Consider the following 21071-nt stretch of genomic DNA (forward strand, 5'->3'; position numbering starts at 1 on the left):
GTGATTAGAATAATTTAATTTAAATGCTTAAAGATTTGGAGCAAATTTATAAATTTAGAATAGCAATATTTTATTTTGATCTTCCTTACTAATTATAACAAATCTGATATCTGATTTGCCCCAGAACCACTTTACAATAATTTCACCACAGGATGTCATAAACATGGACTTTGGTTTCTAAAACACCAAGAATACCATATTAGACTCCTTGATTTTACACCCTTCCCCACTTTCTTATTCCATGGCCTTGAGAAGACTCTTAGGAACTTTTTTCATCTACTAGTCAAGTGCTCCTTCTCATCCTTCTTAGAAATTTTTTTTTTTTTTAAGCCCAGCAGTCCTGTTATAGTTGACTTATTAGTTGGGTAAGAGTTGCATTTTCTTCTAGGTAATTGAAGATCTGATTGTTTGCAGCATGAGGTGAACAGATCATGTAGGTTTTTATAGTATTTAAGAATTATCAGAAGGGTGTTTATCTAATCCACATGTCAACATCGATAGCACACTGGCTCAGGTTGCAAAGTCAATGTGCTTGGCTGTGCCACTCTCTGGTTCAGGCAAATGAATGTGCAAATTCCAGTTTCTCTCTTCAAGTGTGTTCAGTGCTTCCTTTTCCCAAGTTCTGCCTTATCCAAGGTGTAATTAGTTATTTAAACAACCCAGACTTAGATTATTTTCAGTATTCTTGAAACTGTTAAACATTTGTTGAATACAGTTGACCCTTGATCAACGCAGGTTTGAATTGCACAGATCCACTTATATGTCGATATTTTTTAATAGTAAATACTACAGTACTACACGATCCACGGTTGGTTGAACCTGTGATTGTGGAGGGCCAACTATTAATTATACTTGGATTAACCCCTGTGTTTTTCAAGTCTCAACTGTACTGAGAAATCTTTCCAAACTAATTGGAGGGGAAGGGAAGGCAGTTGATAAAACTATTTTCATAGGTATATGAACTGATTTGTAATTAGAAGCACCATTTGTATACCTATACTATATAAAAAAGTTCTTAAAGTATATACTCAAGGTAATGTAGTGTGGCTCACGGGCTTAGTTGCTCCGCGGCATGTGGGATCCTCCCAGACCAGGGCTCGAACCTGTGTCCCCTGCATTGGCAGGCAGATTCTTAACCACTGCGCCACCAGGGAAGCCCCTGTTCCAATGCTTGAAGGGACAAACAACAATATAGTAGAGTTTTGCTGGAGATGAAAGCATGTCTTAGCATAGGTAAAAATAGATCTTTTAAAAAAAATTTATTTTATTTATTTATTTTTGGCTGTGTTGGGTCTTCGTTGTGTGTGCGGGCTTTCTCTAGTTGCAGTGAGCAGGGGCTACTCTTCGTTGTGGTGCGCAGGCTTCTCATTGTGGTGGCTTCTGTTATTGTGGAGCATGGGCTCTAGGCGCACAGGCTTCAGTAGTTGTGGCACACGGGCTCAGTAGTTGTGGCTCGTGGCCTCTAGGCACGCGGGCTCAGTAGTTGTGGTGCACGGGCTTAGTTGCTACGCGGCATGTGGGATCTTCCCGGACCAGGGCTTGAACCCGTGTCCCCTGCATTGACAGGCGGATTCTTAACCACTGCGCCACCAGGGAAGCCCAGAAATAGATTTTTAAATTGTTCTGGTTTGCCACTTGTGTATGTTACTCTCCCTCTGAACGTTGGTAGTTGGTAACTTCCCTTTGTCTAACTGAAAAGTCAAGTCTCTGTGACTATTCTTTTGTGGATTGACTATCCGAGAAATTAGCATGGTGGAAGTTGTAGTACATTATTCTTTGTGGCTTTAAAAATGAAGGCATTTTTATATAGGAGAGCGTGAAAGTGAATTTAAGGTCTTTGGAAGTTTTATCTTTAATGTGTCACTTTAGGTTGACCATTTCTCTTCATCACTTTTCTGTTTCTTAAAGTCTTCTCTTCCTTGGACCAAATGACCCACATCTTAATTCTTTTCTCTGACTTCTTGAATGTGGTAAAACATATGATATGGACAAAAGTTGCTTTCAGCTTTTTAAAACCATGTCTTTGAGTGACTAGACTATGTGATAACCATGAGGAAATCACCCCACCACTGTTTGTGTGTGTGTGTGTGTGTGTGTGTTTTGAAGAGTCAGACTTGAGTAGGGGAACCATTGCTTTTACTGTGTGGTGAGTAAATAGTTTGTATTTTTCTGACATGTACCTGTGGTCACTTGTTTGCCTAGTTTGAGGTTTCTGGCCTCAAATCTCTTCTGGGGGAGGGTGAGGGAGCTGGAGAGAAGTAATTCAAAGTTAATTAAAAAAGGCCTCTTCTTGTTTTTATTTTTGTTGTGTGTGTCCAGGATTTAGAAGAATTCTGCTTTAAGTTTTGCATCAATCATTTGACAGAAGTTACACAGACTGCAGCCTTTTGGCAAATGGATGGCCCTCTGCTAAAGGAATTCATTGCTAAAGCCAGTAAATGTGGAGCCTTTAAGAACTGAAGCCCAAGACTGCTGGGTTTTGTGTGAGTGCCCTGGGGCTGGTGATGGTGTGTCGTTTGTGCTCTATGGGTGATGTAATTCTGCAGGTAAAAGAGCCCATCAGGTTGTTTTGCTCACATGGAGGTACAGTTCTCTGTGTAAGGATACAGGAAGGGTGTACGGCTTTTCCTGAACCCATTTTAAACAACCCTTATTTCCAGATGTGTATATTTTAAATGTGACCTTAACGTTTGGCTGGGACATTGTAAAAGGGTGAAAGTCTAGCTGGTTGTTTGTTTTTTGTTTGGTTTGGTTTTGATTAGAGGAACTCCTGAAGTTGGAAAGGGGGCTTTGCGGCACGTCTTCTGGCTTGCATATCAACAACCCTTTTGACGCCAGGGGTTGGGATAGGGTGCCAACTGTGAGAGATGTAGAGGCCCCGCTGGGAATGACAGGTGCTGACTTGGGGGCTTGTTGAAGGGCTGCATTAGTTGTTAGTTCAGTAGCCTCACTGTGAAGGAATAGTTAAGATTGTCTGAGGTTTTTGTTTGTGTATTTGCATTATTGATGACTTTAAATTTCAAAATAATATTCAATTTAATATAAGCCTATTGAAATGATAATTATGTGAAGATGGATTTCTAGGTTAGTCAGGGTTTCTCTTAAGACTTAAGTACATAAAGAGTAGTAACGTAGAACTATCTGTGAAAACTTGATAATGAAAGAAACTTCATTTGGGTGAAAGCGGATATTTTATAACTCAGAGTCTCCCCTACTAACAGCGTTTTTATTAAGGTTAAATTTGAGAACCCAAACTGAAATCCCCCCACCTTTTGTCCTGTAAATGCTAATCATATAAGAGGAAAATAGTGACATATTCAGTGTACTCTTGCCTTCCTGAATTGTGGTTGCTGAATCATCAGATCTACTACGTCTGACTCAAATCAGTGGTTCTTAAAACCAAGTTTCTTACAGGACTTAATAGAATTTGTTTTTATTGATTTTTATCTATGCCAAATGCTGTCACGCATTTTGCTTATTTGAAATGTCACCAGCTTTCACATTTGATTTTCCTTTCCTTTTAATTGTGTTAGGTAACTTTGAAAAGGGATCTAAATTATGAGGGCGTTTTTTTGGTCTGGTTATGAAATGTGACTTTGGGAAGTAAGAGTGTTCAACTCTGAGTTTTATCCTGTGTGCCCGTTGAGCTTGCTTCAAGAACAAAGCTTTATTCTGCTCTCTGGCCCACGGACTCATTTCCATTTGTGGGAGCTCCTTTAGTGAACTGTTTCATGTTTGGAAGGTCCTCCATCTGAATTTAGAGACCGAATCCATTTTCAGACCCCAATTAACAAGAGGGTGAAGAGATGCTGCAGCTACTGTTTTTAGCAATGTTTCTAAGTGTATGTTGGTGGGTGAGGGCCCAAAGATGGAAATTCATTGATAGGTGAAAAAAACACAAACCTGGAAGTCCCAGCCCCCTTTTCTTGACCATGTTGCAAGTGATCGAAGCCCAGTGAGTTATTAGGTTAGAATTAGTTCTGCAACATAATAGAATTTTCTTACTAGGTTGATAAATGTACATTAATTTGATTATTAGCTATGATGGGTAGTGTTTCTAACAATCACTGTCTATAGGCTTATGATCTGGACAAAACAAGAACTTCAGTAATTTTACTATTGCTCTTACTTGAAAAAAAAACTTTGAAAAAGCACAAATTAACCTAGATCCATTTCCATAGATAGTTCATTCACTAAGCAAATACTTACTGAGTTCCCAATAGATGAAGAACCACTTCTCATATTAGATTACTGAGTAATTTGTATGAGTATATTTTCAGTGAAGAGAACAGAAAAATGTCTCTCAGAAAGTACTTGAGTATCTTGTGTTGTTTTTTTTTTAAATATGCTCTCTTATTTTTCTACTTGGTTTTGTTGTTAATCATAGCAGGTGATGAAAACTATTCTTTGAATTGTTTTTTTTCATCTGATATAATAATGAAAGCCAAAGTATTGGTATTTCTTCAAATAGCCCTAAAGTGTACTCTTGAACCTCCTACTGGAACAAGGTTTGATACGCTAGTTATATAGGTTGTATTTATGTAATGTTTAGAGTGACATATTAATAAATAAAGCAATCTGTTAAAATAGCATGTAGAGTTATTTTTTCCCTCTCAAAAATCAATAATATGCAGCCTTAAAAGGGAAGGAAATTCTGACACATGCTGCAGCTTGGATGAACCTTGAGGACATTATGCTAAGTGAAATAAGCCAGTCACAAAAGGACAAGTACTGTATGATTCCATTTACATGAGGTCCCTGGAGTAGTCAGATTCATAGGAAGTAGAATGGTGGTTGGCAGGGGCTGGGAGAAAGGGTATGAGGGGTTATTGTTTAATAGGTACAGAGTTTCAGTTTTGCAAGATGGAAAGACTTCTGTGCGTGGATGATACACAACAATGTGAATGGACTTAACGCCACTGTACTGTACACTTAAGCATGGTTAACATGGTAATGTGTATTTTGCCAGTTTAAAAAAAACCAGTACTGTGATTCTTGGGTATCAGACTAAAAACAGGTACCACCATAAATATGCTGTTTCTCAACTACCCTCCCCACCCCAGAAGATATGCTTTGGTTTTATTCCTGCTGAAAGATACTACAATTGAACTGTCACAGTAGAAAAACGTATGTGGATCCTTTTGGGGACTTATAAATGAAGGGAGAGACGTAGTCCCTCTCCTCAAGGAATGTAAAAATTATTGGGAGAGAGGAGAGAGGTTTAGGAATTAACAACATAATAACATTTATAAACAGCTTTTCGTAAGTCATTGAGAGGAAACCCAATAGGGTTAGTATGAGAAGCAACTGTTCTGAAGGTCATGTTTGTGCAGCATAGGGGGCAACACAAATGTCCTTTTAACTCATTTCCAAAACAACGGTAAGTGGCCCAAGCAAAGGCTTAGAGGTGGGGAATAATGAGCCTTCCAGAACTTTACCATAAGCAAGTTTGTTTGGTTAGAATGGGAAAATAAACCAGGGCCTCTCAGGCGGAAATGTTGGCAAGGGGAGGGCATGTGTTTCTGTGTGTGGTGTGGATGAGAACATTTATTTCGCACAATGCCAGGCATTTTGTGCCCTGTGCTTCACATGCGTTTTCTTTTTTAGTGCCCACATTTTGTACCATAAAGTAGGCAGAATTAGTCTCATATTAAATAATTTTTTTCAGCAGTGACACTGCTAAAGTAAAAATCCAGGTCTGTTTTAATTTGCCCGATATCTGCCACTTGATGACAAATACATGTTGCTCCCTTGTGCTGAGTTACCACCATGAATGGTGAAATTTGAAAGTAAAGTGGTGGACAGAGGGTTTTTTTTAAGAAATAAACATCATGGCATCAGAACTGTTACTCAGATAAGCTTTGCTATAGGATGTAACATCAGGGAGGGAAGCTGAAGTTACAGCATCATCTAGACCAGGGGAAATCTTTATTCAGTGGGTCTGGGATGAAGACTTGTTTTTTTTTTTTTTCTTTTAATTGAGGTATAGTCGATTTACAATATTATCTTAGTTTTATTTGTTGTTATTGTTGTTTTTTTTTTTTTGCAGTACACGGGCCTCTCACCGCTGCGGCCTCTCCCGTTGCGGAGCACAGGCTCCGGACGCGCAGGCTCAGTGGCCATGACTCACGGGCCCAGCCGCTCCGCGGCATGTGGGATCTTCCCGGCCTGGGGCATGAACCCGCATCCCCTGCATCGGCAGGCGGACTCTCAACCACTGCGCCACCAGGGAAGCCCCTATCTTAGTTTTAGATAATACAACATAGTGATTCAAAATTTTTATAGATTATACCCGTTTATAGTTATTATAAAATATTGGCTGTATTCCCTGTGCAGTACAGTATATCCTTATAGTTTATTTTATACATAGTAATTTGTACCTCTTAATTCCCTACCCCCGCCTTGCCCCTCCCCCCTTCCCATACCCCACTTGTAACCACTAGTTTGTTCTCTGTATCTGTGAGCCTGTTTCTGTTTTGTTATACTCAATAGTTTGTTTTATTTTTAAATTCCATATATAAGTGATAACATACAGTATTTGTCTTTCTCTCTCTGACTTATTTCACTAAGTATAATACTGTCCAGGTCCATCCATGTTGCTGCAAATGTCAGAATTTCCTTCTTTTTGATGACTGACTAGTACACACACACACACACACCACATCATCTTTATCCATTCATCTGTTGATGGACACATGGTTGCTTCCATATCATGGTTATTGTAAATAATGCTGCTATGAACGTTGGGTTGCACATATCTTTTTGAATTAGTGTTTTCATTTTCTTTGGATATATACCCAGGAGTGGGATTGCTGGATCATATGATAGTTCTATTTTTAGTTTTTTGAGGAACCTCCATACTGTTTTCCACAGTAACTGCACCAATTTACATTCCTACCACTAGGGTACAAGGGTTCCCTTTTCTCCACATCTTTGCCAACATTTGGTGGTATTTATGGTCTTTTTCTTTTTCTTTCTTTCTTTTTTTTTTTTTTTTGCTGCTTTGTGCAAGCTGTGGGATCTCAGTTCCCCAACCAGGGATTGAATACGGGCCACAGCAGTGAATCCTAATCACTAGACTACCAGGAAGCTCCCCTATTTGTGGTCTTTTTGATGATGCCCATTCTGACAGGTGTAAGGTGATACCTCATTGTAGTTTTGATTTGCATTTACCTAGTGTTAGCAGTGTTGAGCATCTTTCTATGTGCCTGTTGGCCATCTATTCATATGTCTTCTTTGGAGAAATGTCCATTCGGGTCTTCTGCCCATTTTTTAACCTCGTTTTGTTTTTTTTTTTTTTTTTTTCCAGTACGCGGGCTTTTCACTGCTGTGGCCTCTCCCATTGTGGAGCACAGGCTCCAGACGCGCAGGCTCAGCAGCCATGGCTCACGGGCCCAGCCTCTCCGTGGCACGTGGGATCTTCCCGGACCGGGGCACGAACCCGCGTCCCCTGCATCGGCAGGCAGACTCTCAACCACTGCGCCACCAGGGAAGCCCCCTCTCATTTGTATTTTTGATGTTGAGTTGTATGAGCTGTTTATATATTTTGGATATTAACCCTTTATCAGTCGTATCATTTGCAAATATTTTCTACCATTAAGTAGGTTGTCTTTCTGTTTTGTCAATGGTTAATGTGTCATTTAAGGCCAGTGTTTCCTTATTGATTTTCCATCTGGATGATCTGTCCATTGATGTAACTGAGGTGTTAAAGTCTCCTACTATTATTGTGTTACTGTCAGTTTCTCCCTTTTTGTCTGTTAATATTTGCTTTATGTATTTAGGTGGTCCTATGTTGAGTGCATATATATTTACAATTGTTACATCTTCTTGGATTGATCCCTTGATCGTTATGTAATGTCCTTCTTTACAGTCTTTTTTTTTTTTAATAGATCTTTATTGGAGTATAATTGCTTCACAATACTGTGTTAGTTTCTGTTGCACAACAAAGCGAATCAGCCATATGCGTACACATGTCCCCATATCCCCTCCCTCTTGAGCCTCCCGTCCATCCTCCCTCTCCCACCCCAAAGTCTATTTTGTCTGGTACAATATTGCTACCCCAGCTTTCTTTTGATTTCTATTTGCATGGAATGCCCTTTTCCATCCCTTCACTTTCAGTCTACATGTGTCTTTAGATCTGAAGTGAGTCTTTTGTAGGAAGCATGTGTACAGGTCTTGTTTTTATATCCATTCAGCCAGTCTATGCCTTTTGATTGGAGCATTTAGTCCAGTTACATTTAAAGTAATTATTGATATGTATGTAGCTACTGCCATTTGTTAATTGTTTTGGGGTTGTTTTGGTAGTTCTTTTTTGTTCTTATTCTTTTTTTTTTAATATAATGTATTTATTTATTTATTTTAATTTTTGGCTGCGTTGGGCCTTCGTTGCTGCATGCAGGTTTTCTCTAGTTGAGGTGCACATGCTTCTCATTGTGGTGGCTTCTCTTGTTGCAGAGCACGGGCTCTATTGCCTGGACTTTAGTAGTTGTGGCATCGGGCTTAGTTGCTCTCTGGCATGTGGGATCTTCCCGGACCAAGGCTTGAACCCGTGTCCCCTGCATTGGCAGGCGGATTCTCAACCACTGCGCCACCAGGGAAGCCCTCTTTGTTCTTGGTCCTTGTGATTTGATGACTGTCTTTAGTGTTATGTTTGGATTCCTTTCTCTTTTTTGTCTGTGTATCTATTATACATTTTTGGTTTGCAGTTACCACGAGGTTTTTGTATAGCAATCTCTATATATATGTGATGATTTTAAGTTGCCGATCTCTTAATTTCAAATGCATTTTAACAGCCCTACATTTGTACTCTTCTCCCCTCGTGATTACTGTTTTTGGCATCATATTTTAAATCTATTTATTTTGTGTATCCCTTAACTGCTTATTGTGGATATAGACAATTTTACTACTTACGTCTTTTAACCTTCCTGCTAGCTTTGTTCATGGATGATTTCCTATCTTTACTGTATGTTTGCCTTTACCAATGAGCTTTTTCTTTTTATAATTTCCATTCCATATAATTTCTAGTTGTGGCCTTTTCTTTTTCACTAAAACATTTCCTTTAACATTTCTTGTAAAGCTGGTTTGGTGGCACTGAACTTTTTTAGCTTTTGCTTGTCTGTAAAACTTCTGATCTCCATCAGATCTGAACGAGAGCCTTGTCAAGTAAAGTATTCTTGGTTGTAGGTTTTTCCCTGTCATCACTTTAAATATATTGTGCCACTCCCCTCTGGTCTGTAGAGTTTCTGCTGAAAAGTCAGCTGATATCCTTAATGGAGTTTCATTATAAATATTGATAACTTGTTGCTTTTCCCTTGTTGCTTTTAATATTCTCTCTTTATGTTTAATTTTTGCCATTTTAATTATGATATGTCTTGGTGTGGTCCTCTTTGGGTTGATCCTGTTCGGGACTCTGTGCTTCCTGGATTTGGGTGACTGTTTCCTTTTCCAGGTTAGGGAAGTCTTTAGCTACTGTGTCTTCAAATATGTTCTCAGGCCCTTTCTCTCTCTCTCTTCTCTTTCTGGGATCCCTATAATGTGAATGATAGTATGCTTGTTGTTGTCTCAGAGGTCTCTTAAACTGTCCTTCTTTCTTTCTATTCCTTTTTCTGTTCAGCATCAGTGATTTCCACTACTCTGTCTTCCAGCTCACTGATTTGTTCATCTGTGTCATTTAGTCTACTTGTGATTCCTTCTAGTGTATTTTTCATTTCGGTTATTCTTCATCTGTTTGGTTGTTCTTTATGTTTTCTAACTCTTCTTTAAAAACTTCTAACTTCTTGTTCTGTTTGTTCATTTTTATTCTGAATTCTTTGATCAACTTTATGACCATTGCCTTGAGCTCTGTCTCCACTTCACTTATTCCTTCTTCTGGGGTTTTATCTTGTTCTTTCGTCTGGAACGTATTCCTCCGTCCCCTCATTGTGCCTAACTTACTGTATTTATTTCTATGTATCAGGTAGGTTGGTTATGATTCCTGACTTTGGAAAAGTGGCCCTTTGTAGGAGACGTCTTATGTGTCCCAGCAATGCACTCCCCTCTTGTCACCGCAGCTATATGCTGTAGGGGCACCCTCCATGTGGGCTGCGTGGGTCCTTCTGCTGTGGTGGGCTGACTATTGTGGGCAGCCTGGTGGGTGTGGCTGGCCTCTGGTCTGATTGGTTGCCAGGTCGTGCCTTGTATGGAGGAGCCAGCCACTGGTTGGCAGAGTGGATCATGAGGTGGACAGCTGTGGAACCCCGGGAGGCTGGCCCTGGGACTTGTGCTGGCTCACTGGCGCCAGGAGTCAGGTCCATGAGATCTGGGGCTGGTTCCCACCCACTGGTGGGTGAAGCCAGGTCCTGGGGTCTCACTGCAGAGCCCAGGGGTTCCAGAGCTGGTGTCAGACAGCTGGCAGGTGGGGTCATTTCCTGATACAGCTGGCTGCAGGGCCTGGGGTGTCTTGAAACTTGTGTTTACCTCCTGATTGGCGGGGCTTGGGCTCAGGTGGTCCCAGGACTGGTGCTGGCCTGCTGGTGGGTGAGCTGCAGCCTGCCACAGGCAGGCTGCAGGACTGTGGTCATCCTGTAGGGGTGAGGCTGGTCCTAAGGCTAGAGCAGACTTGCTGGTGGGTGGGGCTGGGGCCCAGGGGATTCTAGGGCTGATGCCTGCCCACTGGTGGACAGAGCTGGGTCCCAGGGTGTCTGGGTCTGTTGCCTGCGCACTGGTATGTGGAGTTGGGTCCTGGGCCCTCTGGTGGGCAGGGCTGTGTCGAGGGACGGCTGTGGGCTCAGGGGGTCTAAAGGGGGCGTGTATGCTCCACCCCAGTTGTTCTGCCTGAAGTATCCCGGTACTGGTACCTATAAGCTAGTGAGCAGGGGCACAGCTGGATCTTGAGACTAATAAGCTAGAGGGAGGATTCCTGAATGGCGCTTGCAGGCACCTGTGTCTCCGGGGTAGAATGTGCTCCCAGAAATGGCCGCTGCCAGTGTCTTTGTCCCCAGGGTGAGCTCCATTTGCCTCCTGCTTCTCTGGGAGACTCGCCACGATCAGCAGGTAGGTCTGTCCCAGGCTCCTTTCAAATTACTTCTTCTGCCCTGGGTCCTGGAGCATGAGTTTTCGGGTGCACCTTTAAGAGTGGAATCTCTCTTTCCCCCTGCCCTCTGGGACTCCCAAAGGTAAGTTCCACTGGCCTTCAAAGCCAAATGTTAATGGGGCTTGTCTTCCTGGCACAAGACCCTTGGGTTTGGGGATCCGGATGTGGGGCTCAGACCCATTGTTGTTCCCTGGAAAGAACCTCTGCAGTTGTGATTATTCTCCCATTTGTGGGTTGCCCACCCAGTGGTGTGGGTCTCGACTGTATTGTGTTTCTGCACCCCACCCCACCCCCACCCCCCATCTGGTTGTGGTTTTCTTGGTATCTTTAGTTGTAGAAGATCTTTTCTGTTTGCTTCCGTCTTTTTGATCCATAGTTGTTCTATAAATAGTTGTAATTGTGGTGTGCCTGTGAGATGAGGTGAGCTTAGAGTCTGTCTACTCTGCCATCTTCTAAAATCTTTTGTTGGCTTCCGTAGTTTTTTAAGTGCCTCAGGTGATTCTGATGTGTAGCCAAATTTGAAAACCACTGAGATTTTGCCCCTCAGTTATTAATGACTTGGGCTGGGGTTGCCATTACAACAGGAATGGACGTGTTCTTTCATTTATATCATATTCTTCAGCAGATATTGAGCATATTATGTGCCAGATACCATGCTGGAGACTCAGATCAAACTCATGTTGAAATGTAGTACTACTGTGCATCAAAGCAGTGTGGTAGAAAAGTAGAAATGTGACGTTTTCGGAGGTCGGACATGGTAGTTAGTAGGGCATACAGATCTCAATTGTATATTGTTGGGTTGAGCAAAACCTTCAGAGAGTCCATCCAGTTGTAAGTGTTTGTTTTGAAGATGATGTTATGCCCATGTGCTGTGGCTGAAGAGAAATTTAAAAAACACACAGGTATGTTTGGTACAGGTATACAATTCAGATTTATTTTATCAAAGAAGCATTACGGGCTGGAACTAGTCTCAAAAGATAAAAACAGTTTATGCATTTTTTCAACATTTATTGAGCACGCTAGCTATTGGGAATGTGATAGGGAGGAAAACACAGGAATAGTGAGTTTCTGCCCTCAGACTGCTTATACTCCAGTGGTTTGATGTATGATAGAGTGGCTTACACCGAGAAAGGGATATGAAGAGAAAGTGCTCTCAGATGGAGTAGGTATGAGGACATCAGCAGGAGGAGCAGTGAAGACTTCACAGCAGGATGTGCAATGGCCCTGGGGGCAGGAGCACCTGGAATCCACTTAGCTCACTGTAGTGGGGGTGGGGGAGGCGGGATCTAAAAATCTAAAAACTTACCAAAGGAGTTTTAGGGAGATGGGAGGCATGGCCCAATTTACTCAAGTAGAATCAGAACTCTTTTCCTGGGGGGAGAGGTAGACGTGAGATGATGATGAGGAAGAGGAGGCAGTAAAAAGGCGTAAGATGCCGAACCAGCAAGAACAGGTAAGGGCCGGTTAAGGTCTAAGTCTGAGGGCCAGAGAGACACGAGGGCCCTAGTGCTAAAGATGTGAGGCTTTCACAGGCCCATCTCCAGCTTTCAGCCTGTTTGCAGCTGTGCTTGATTCCTGGCTTAGGAAATGGTCATTCTTAAGAAGACAGAGAAGAATCTGAAGTAGAACTTGTTGACTGAAGCTCAGAGCACAAGGTCTGTTTTACATCCTGTAGTAGCTCCATCTCTTCCTTCAGCTGCTGCTGCCTTTGTTCAGATTGATGAATTTTATTCTCTATTACTATAATAAGAAAATTATTTCAGGTTATCCAGTAGTTTTATACACAATGTACTATTTCTAGCCTCTTCTGAAAGTGCATAGTACACAATGCTGTGCCCCAAATGAAAAGGATCTAGGGTCTTGTCAGCAGGAATTGATGCTTTTATGCCTTTGCTTTCTCTTCTATCTCAGGATAGAATTCTAGTATTTATCACACATAAAGCTGGTCTGTAAATCTTTAAAATTTTGTATACATTTATAACAGAAAAGGCACTTCTGTATACTTTTGAGGATTTGAAAGCAGCGACTAAATAACCTTCATGCTACACAATACCCATTTGTTGAGAGGATGCCATTAGACTATCAAGGGTTAAGGGCAAATCTTTCAGAGAAATGCATCCAATTTTTAATGTTACATAAAAGCTTTTGGTTTTATTTAGAAATAGGAATGCTTTTATTGTGGAAACTTAGAAGCTACTTTAGTTAGGCTTTATAAATTATAATATTACTCAGTGGCAACTTTTTAAAAACCTCAAAATCTTAGAATATCTGTATACCTGCAATTAACTTTCTGGAACACTGAAAAGGCTGAATTAAGCAAAAGAGTCTTTATCAGTTGGGGTGTGAGAAGTTAAGTCTTTTAAGTTGGTTCTCATACGATTCCAAATAGTGTCACCTCCGGGAGCTCACACCCCCCAAATACGACACTATACTGTATGTACTCCCAGCTAACTTAACCTAGGTAGTGACATGTTCCAAACATGTTACTTTTATATGAAAGAAAAATAAACATACATGAAAGTCACCTACAAAATAAAGCTTTTTAGAAAAAAAATTTAAAGGCCTCTTAAAAAAAAAAAAAGGATATTCCCATAAGACATATGCAGACATTCTCAAGAAACTGGTAAAAAAACACACTATTGTTGACTATTTTTCTGCTGATTATAAATGTAATACAAAATTCAAATAGAAATGTGTAATATCAAAACAAAAATGAGAAAGGCTTGTGTATACTGAGACAGGAATATGAACTAATATTTTCTCCACAGGGAAAATCTATTTTCCTAATACATTTGCTGGAAAGACAAATACATCTCTGGAAAAGAACAGAGTTGAGGGTACTGTTTGTGTACAACTTCAGGGGGAGCCATCTGCCTTAAACTCTGTGTCAACCTGTGCCCTCCACTCCCACCGGGATGTGCAGTGCACAGCCTGCCCAGCTGTGTGTGGCAGCCTTGATGGAGAAGTCAGGTCAGACTCATCAATGTGGAAACTTAGCCTGTCTTGAAGGCATCTGAAATAGTGGTGAAAGGACCACTGTTTGTTTGATGTTTTATAGAAAGGTCAACTCTCTGTTTCCACTAGGTTTTCTTTTTCAAAAGTTTCTTGGCTATTCTTTTTTTTTTTTTTAATGATGAACTTTAGAATCAATTGATCAATCACAACCCTCCCTCTCCCATTAGATTTGAAGATTAATGTTGAAAGAACTGAAATTTATACACATCATACCAAGTGAGAGGGAGACAGTGCAGCATGGTTTATCACAGCCTCACCAGTTCCTGCTGATTTCCAAACGTGGTGCCCAAATACTTCCATTTTGCAATAAATTTTTTGTTTCCACTTTTTTTAGATGAGTTCTTTTTCTGATTACAAAAGCATTGTGTGTATGTATAAAATGTGGAAAATACAATGAGCACTAAGACAAAAGAATATAATCCAGTCACCTAAGATAACTACTGTTTCCATTTATGTGCAGTTCTTTGTGCATGTGTGACCCTGGGTATATATATTTTTTCTTCTGTGTGTGAGGGCTCATATTGTTTTGTAAAGGGCTTTTTCATTTAATGCAAGGGTGAACATTCTTCTAAAATAGGATTTTTATCACCTGAGTAGTGTTATTTTAATATATATGATAAATGTTTATAAACTTTGCTGCTCAGTTATAACTCATATACCTGCTTGAAGATTTACAAATGCGTCTTCAAACAATCTACAGTCAAAAAGTGAAGTCCCAATTTCTTCATAGTCTGGAGGAAGAAAAACATTTTCAGTTTTAATTTAAATAACTTCCTTACATAGGAAGAAACACCTCTCAGAATAACCCTCAAAAAGGAAAAGCACGCAGAGCAGGCAGCCCCTGCGGACTGCAGTAGCAGCAGCCTCACCAGGGAGCTCGTTAGAAATGCAGATTCTTAGCACCTTTACTGGATCAGAACCTCCAGGGATGGGGCCCAGCCATCCGTTTTTACAAACCCCCCTGGTGGTTCTGAGGGGTATGCTCAAGTTCGAGATGTGCTTGGTCTAGAGACAAGAGTAAACGAACAAAAGAATGTAATGAATGAGCCTTGGGAAACGTCTGTTTGCTCTTAACTACACTTTTTGGTTTTGTCCTGTAGAAAAAAATTCCTCTCAAATAATCATATATTTTACATTGTTGCCTAAAATATAGACTGTCGAGGTTTTTCCTTCTAAGACAGCTATACAGTCGACCCTTGAACAATGTGGGGTTAGGGGTGCTGACCCCCGTGCAGTCACAAATCCAAGCATAACTAACTTTACAGTCGGCCTCCCAAATATGTGGTTCCTCTGTATCTGTGGTTCTGTATCCACGGGTTGTATAGTATTTTATTGCGTAGTATTTATTGAAAAAAATTCAGGTATAAGTGGACCCGTACAGTACAAACCCATGTTATGTGTCAGCTGTATTTATAATAAAGTTTTTAAGCTCCTAACACAGGTTATGAGAAGGCTAAGTGTCTGTATACCTGCATGTACAAACGGAACTTCAGCGTCCCCAAGAGCTCTTTCTGAAAGGCCACATTTAACTAAACCAAACATCAATCAAAACATTAAAATTACTTATTTCTTCTTACTTATTTTACAGTATAAAAAAAGGCACTTGCTTGTTTAAGGAACAGAATTAGAGGCAAATCAAAACTAGCATAATGAATGCCATTCTCAGAGCTTAGCAGCAAGCGTGCTCAGCTGCGGGGAGTGGGGGGGAGTGCGGGTGTGTGACTGAACCTGGTTCTGAACTTGCCCGTTCTCTTGATGGTCACTCTCAGTTATGAACCTCTGGAAAAGACATTAAAACTTTCACGGAATCAGGGTATTTTACTAAAGTAATGATTTTGTGAATTACCTACCTCCTGTTGATTTATAAAAAGATAAGAGATCTAGAACAATAAATTGTATTAAAGAATGAGATAAAGGATGTGAGGGTGATCTGGCTGCAACATCTGTCACCCCCACTGATCGCCAGGGTTGATTCGGCTGATCTGGCTGGCTAGGCGGGTGTCCCCTTCCTCCCTCACCCCTCCACGTGCGTCCCTCCCGAAGCTGCGTGCTCGGTTGAAGAGGATGACCTTCCCCGATAGAGGAGGACTGTTCTTCGGTCAAGGGTATATGAGTAGCTGCGCTCCCCTGCTAGAACCTCCAAACAGGCTCTCAAGAATGAGATAAAGAAGGAAAAGAAAAGAAACAGTACAGAGAGAAAATGTGTACTTTTGTGGGGGGGAGGCGGGTGTTGGTTTTGTTTAACATGTAGGTCTGTGAGAAGTCTCTATATGTAGAAATTTTCTTATTTCAATACCTGATTCTGAAGTGGTCTCATCCTTGAGTCTTTCCTGAATCAAATGAAGTTTGTCTACTATTTCTTCAAATAAAGCATTAAGAAGACCCGCTTTTTTACATTTCTTAAGAAAAGCAACTTTCACAATTGCATCTAAGAATAAAAAAAACATTTCAGAAGGAAATCGTCTGTCTCAGGACAGCTATCATACATCATTTTATGGTCACTTCTTCAGACTTTGCCTAATGGTGGATGAACATTATTAGATAATACGTACAGCACCTTGTATCTTTTCTATTAATTGTAATTTCATCATACCTCATTTTTTTCAAGCTGAAACAATGAATGAAATGTTATAAAAAGTGAAAATAAAAACTTCTCTTAGAATAATTATATGAATAAAGATAATTTTCTAAAATTTAGCTTCAAATCTTTGAGATAACAGCCTCCCTCATTTTTTTCTGTCACAGTTGACTGTTATTATGGAATGTCTGTTTCCTTAACAGAAAGTTACAATTACTGGCTTCAGCTTCTTGGGCGGGGCGGTCACAGTGTGAGGGGTGGCATGTCATTGGATTCTGAACTCAGGCAACCCTGGCTTCTATATCAAGAGCTGTATCCTTTCTTGAGCGGCATGGACATATATACACTACCAAACGTAAGGTAGATAGCTAGTGGGAAGCAGCTGCATAGCACAGGGAGATCAGCTCGGTGCTTTGTGACCGCCTGGAGGGGTGGGATAGGGAGGGTGGGAGGGAGACACAAAAGGGAGGGGATATGGGAACATATGTATAACTGATTAAATTTGTTATAAAGCAAAAAAAAAAAAAAAGAGCTGTATCCTTTCTTAATACTGAAGAGCAGTTGGACCATCCCAACCTAAGTTATAACCTAAGTTATTTTGATCTGTTGGGGTTATGATGGAGTGAATAATTATGATAAAAGACTTCTATTCTTATAATTCATTACTACAAGTCTAGAATAATAAAGTGGGATACCAACTCTGAAATGGTACTAAGTACTGTAAGTCATATTTGTTAACAGACAAAACTTATAGCAAACCTGTGTGTCTGCCATCCTTTTCCTTCCTATCCAATGCCATTCTTTCCGGTGGCTAAAAGGAGAGAAAGATCAAGATTACTTTACACTAATTTTTTACTGTTGACATTTAATACAGTAAGTCCCCTACATATGAATGAGTTCCATTCTGAGAGCACATTTGTAAGTCCAATTTGTTCGTAAGTCTAACAAAGTTAGCCTAGGTACCCAACTAACACAGTCGGCTATATAGTACTGTACTGTAATAGCTTTATAATACTTTTCACACAAATAATACATTAAAAAACAAACACAAAAAATAAAAATTTTTAATCTTCCAGTACAGTACCTTGAAAAGTACAGTAGTACAGTACAAGACCTGGCACACAGGGGCTGGCATCGAATGAACAGGCAAGAAGAGTTACTGACTGGAGGAGGGAGAGGAGGTGGGAAATATGGTAGAGCTGAAGGATCGTCAGCAATAGGGGACGGAGGGCAAGCTGCAATGTCACTCACGCCTGACGTTGATGGCACAGGTTCTGGCTCCTTGCTGGATTCAATTCTATCTACCCTCTTGACAGAAGGACCCCATGATGTCTGGGCAGTAGCTCTTTTTTTCTTGTCATAGATGACATCGTAGCACGGGGTTGCATTCTTAACAGCTGCTGCAGCCTTCGTGTACTGTTCTACGTTCGGGTCCTGTGCTTGAAATAAGGTTACTGTACTACTGTATACAGAACCGTACAGTAGAGTACACAAAAGCACAACCATTTGTAGAGGATGCACGCACGTGACAATGTACTCCAGACACATGAATGTGATTAGACGTGTGAATGCACGTTTGCATCTTTGAAGGTTCGTATGTAGGGGACTTACTGTATTGCATAAAATGAAGACCAAATTCAGTGATATGCTTATGGTGAAAATCATGTTCCATGTTCATATGTAGATGTAAACATCACATGTAGTTTTGTTTAACAAAACATTAACAGGTGTAACAAGCACCTCTTGTATAAATAGGGTGAGAGGGGAAGGTTGCTGGCTCATATTAATTAAGCTTACATGAGCTGTTGCAAACCCCCAAAACATTTTCATATGCTTTACATAGAAATAGGAATCCAGAAAATTATGAATCACAAATTAGGTCAAATGTGGATCCTGCAGCTGGGAAATACTTGGCTAGGTAAGGATGTTCCACTGCACCTATGCCTGTTTTAAGACCATAAACACCCTGTGGGCTCAGATCCTCTCGCTGATTTGGTACCCGGGGATGTGTTACAGGGGCCAGGGGACGGTCACCTCCTGGAGGTTATGTGCTTGGGTACCCAAGACACATCCAACTTCTCTTTAATATTCGTCATCATCTATCATTGTGTCACCTGAAATTCAGAAGGTTAAAAAAAAAAAAGACATTGTATGGAGAAACTTAAAGCTATAATGAAATTAATTCAAATTACCTGTACAGGATTGCCTGTTGAGAGACGTTTTTTCCTCCCCCTTTTACTTTTCACTCCTGAAAAGTAGGCAGAAAAGTATAAATTATGTAGATACTGGAATCCACAAAGGAAAAGACTGATGCTGGACTACAGAAAATGTACAACTCTTATATGCCAAAGGTTATAACAAAGTCAAGAGATATGTCAAACAGATTACATGTTTGCAAAAAAAAAAACGACAAAAGGCCAATTTTTAAAATATAAAAAGACCTTATAAATCAATACGAAAAAGGCAATTGGGTAGAAAAACGGGCAAATGGGGAGCTCTAGAGAGAGGGTTCATTAAACAAAAATAAATTAGATCACAGGGAAACAAATATAATTGATCAAAAGATAGGGGAATATACTCAGTTTCACCCATAAGTAAAGATATGCAAAGTAAAACAGGTAGAATTTTTCATTGATCAGATTAAGATGTATAATATATAATGTCTGCAAGGATTTGGGCCAATGTGTACTGCTGGTGTGGCCTCTTTCGAAGATAATTAGCCAAGAGTTACCCAAAGTTTCATTGTTTATACTCTTTGACCCAGCAATCTACTTACAGCAAGTCTTTCTAATAGTATTGTTACATAAAGGCACAAAGATGAGTGGAGAAAAATGTTAGCTACAGTATTAAATGTGATAGAAAAAAGCTGGAAATAACTTACATGTCAGTCACACAGAGTCTAGTTCAACTGTGGTTCAGCTATACCACTGAATAATATACACAGTGGAATACTATGAAGCCTTTTAAAAATGAGGTAAGATCTACTTACACCCACTGATAGAGAAGAATCTCTAAGATATACTAAGTGAAAAAGCAAAATATAGTAGTAGGTATGTTTCTATACACAGAACATTTTTGGAAGAATTCGAAAGAAACAACGATGGTTTCCTCTGGGCAGAGGATTCATTACAGTGTTATAATCTGCTTTGTAAAACGCATACATTCTTGTCATCTTTCCCTGTCAGTAAACACTGACTGACAGCAATGTTTTTGATAGTATTTCTGTTAAGTTGCAAGGGGAATGGCTGAAGAATGGCCGAAGGGTAACGCTATTGTTTAGAGAGCGTTGCTTACCACCACAAAATGCAGCTGGCATGACAGGGAACTAAGCCTTTTCCAAAGAGGGCCGACTCCTGTCCACAGAGAGCATTCCACATCTGGTGTTGGCAAGACTGCTCTTCTGGCAGTACACAAAGGCCAGGTAACCCCGGGTAGCCAGGACCCAGTGTTCCTCAGAACGGAAAGGCTAGTCATGCATTCTTAGGAGCATTGCGTTCAGGGAACATACAACACTTTCTCAGTTTTATCTACAGGAAATTCTGATAGTCTTCGTAGAAGACAAGTAGTCACAAAACTCAAAGCTTCTCACAGTGTTTTGGTTCAGTCCGCTGACTGTAGTGAGAATGGAAGACACCAGACAAAGGCTTCACTGAGAGTAGGTCTAGTTCACGAAGAAGAAAAGTTGAGTCTGTTATACGGCACACCGCACAGGGACTGACAATTTTAAAAGTATGTAACATTTTGACTCAAAAATTTGTATTTTAACTTAGGCCAGTAAATCAGATTATTCCATGTCTTACCGAAGGTTTACCTTTCTTTAAACCCACAACACTAAATTTTAGAGACTTACCATTTTGAGGGTCAGCGTGTTGTTGGCACAATACTCTGAAAACATGAAATTTTAAAGAGTCAAATAATTGTATTTACACTTTTCAAACATTATGCCTATTGCATTGTAATTTAAAAGGGAACTAATCTGTTTTTCATGCGAGCTTAACCTTAAATATTTATTTGTTAAAAACAAAATTGCTGTTCAAGCCTGTGTAGTTACTGACAGACATCAAGTGTAGATGGACCCTGTGCCAGCGTCCCCTGTGCCCTTGAGCCTTGGACAGGTCCGCGTGCTCTCTGCAGGGGTGAGTGCTGACTACATATTTTGAACAATACTTGTTCATAGACAGCGGTCACTGAGATTTTACTGTATAAAGAAAATACCTAGAGATCCAACAGCTAAGACACAAGTTTTCATCTGACTACACAAAGTTCTGCTGACTTTCAACAATAAGCACAAAATTGCATGCATTATCTGGCGGGAAAGTAGTTTTCTAACTCAACGGGCATCTCCCCCAGATCTTAGATTTGAACTGCATGAGCTTAGAACTGATCAGAGTCCTAGAAGAGAAGAAG

At 40.3% G+C, this 21071-nt stretch overlaps 2 protein-coding genes across 13 annotated transcripts in view; one reads left to right on the plus strand and one right to left on the minus strand.

The window, feature by feature from the left end:
* Nucleotides 1-4590, plus strand: part of RCBTB1 (RCC1 and BTB domain containing protein 1) — a 50784-nt gene extending 46194 nt beyond the window's left edge. For all 12 annotated transcript variants that reach the window (XM_082602633.1, XM_082602636.1, XM_082602639.1 and 9 more), the window contains one exon: nt 2320-4590. In XM_082602633.1, the coding sequence (XP_082458759.1) occupies nt 2320-2460 (141 nt within the window). In that variant the 3' untranslated portion in view covers nt 2461-4590. The remainder of the gene's footprint in view (nt 1-2319) is intronic.
* A 7388-nt stretch (nt 4591-11978) lies between these two features.
* Nucleotides 11979-21071, minus strand: part of LOC309792800 (histone-lysine N-methyltransferase SETDB2-like) — a 75409-nt gene continuing 66316 nt past the window's right edge. The window contains exons 14-20 of the mRNA XM_082602632.1: nt 20515-20549; nt 18857-18912; nt 17916-18098; nt 17424-17475; nt 16383-16514; nt 14746-14817; nt 11979-12811 (exon numbers count right to left, since the gene is read on the minus strand). Of these exons, the coding sequence (XP_082458758.1) occupies nt 12669-12811; nt 14746-14817; nt 16383-16514; nt 17424-17475; nt 17916-18098; nt 18857-18912; nt 20515-20549 (673 nt within the window). The 3' untranslated portion in view covers nt 11979-12668. The remainder of the gene's footprint in view (nt 12812-14745; nt 14818-16382; nt 16515-17423; nt 17476-17915; nt 18099-18856; nt 18913-20514; nt 20550-21071) is intronic.

Source organism: Mesoplodon mirus (genome assembly GCF_964341445.2).
Source record: "Mesoplodon mirus genome assembly, chromosome: 17".
NCBI lineage: Eukaryota > Metazoa > Chordata > Mammalia > Artiodactyla > Ziphiidae > Mesoplodon > Mesoplodon mirus.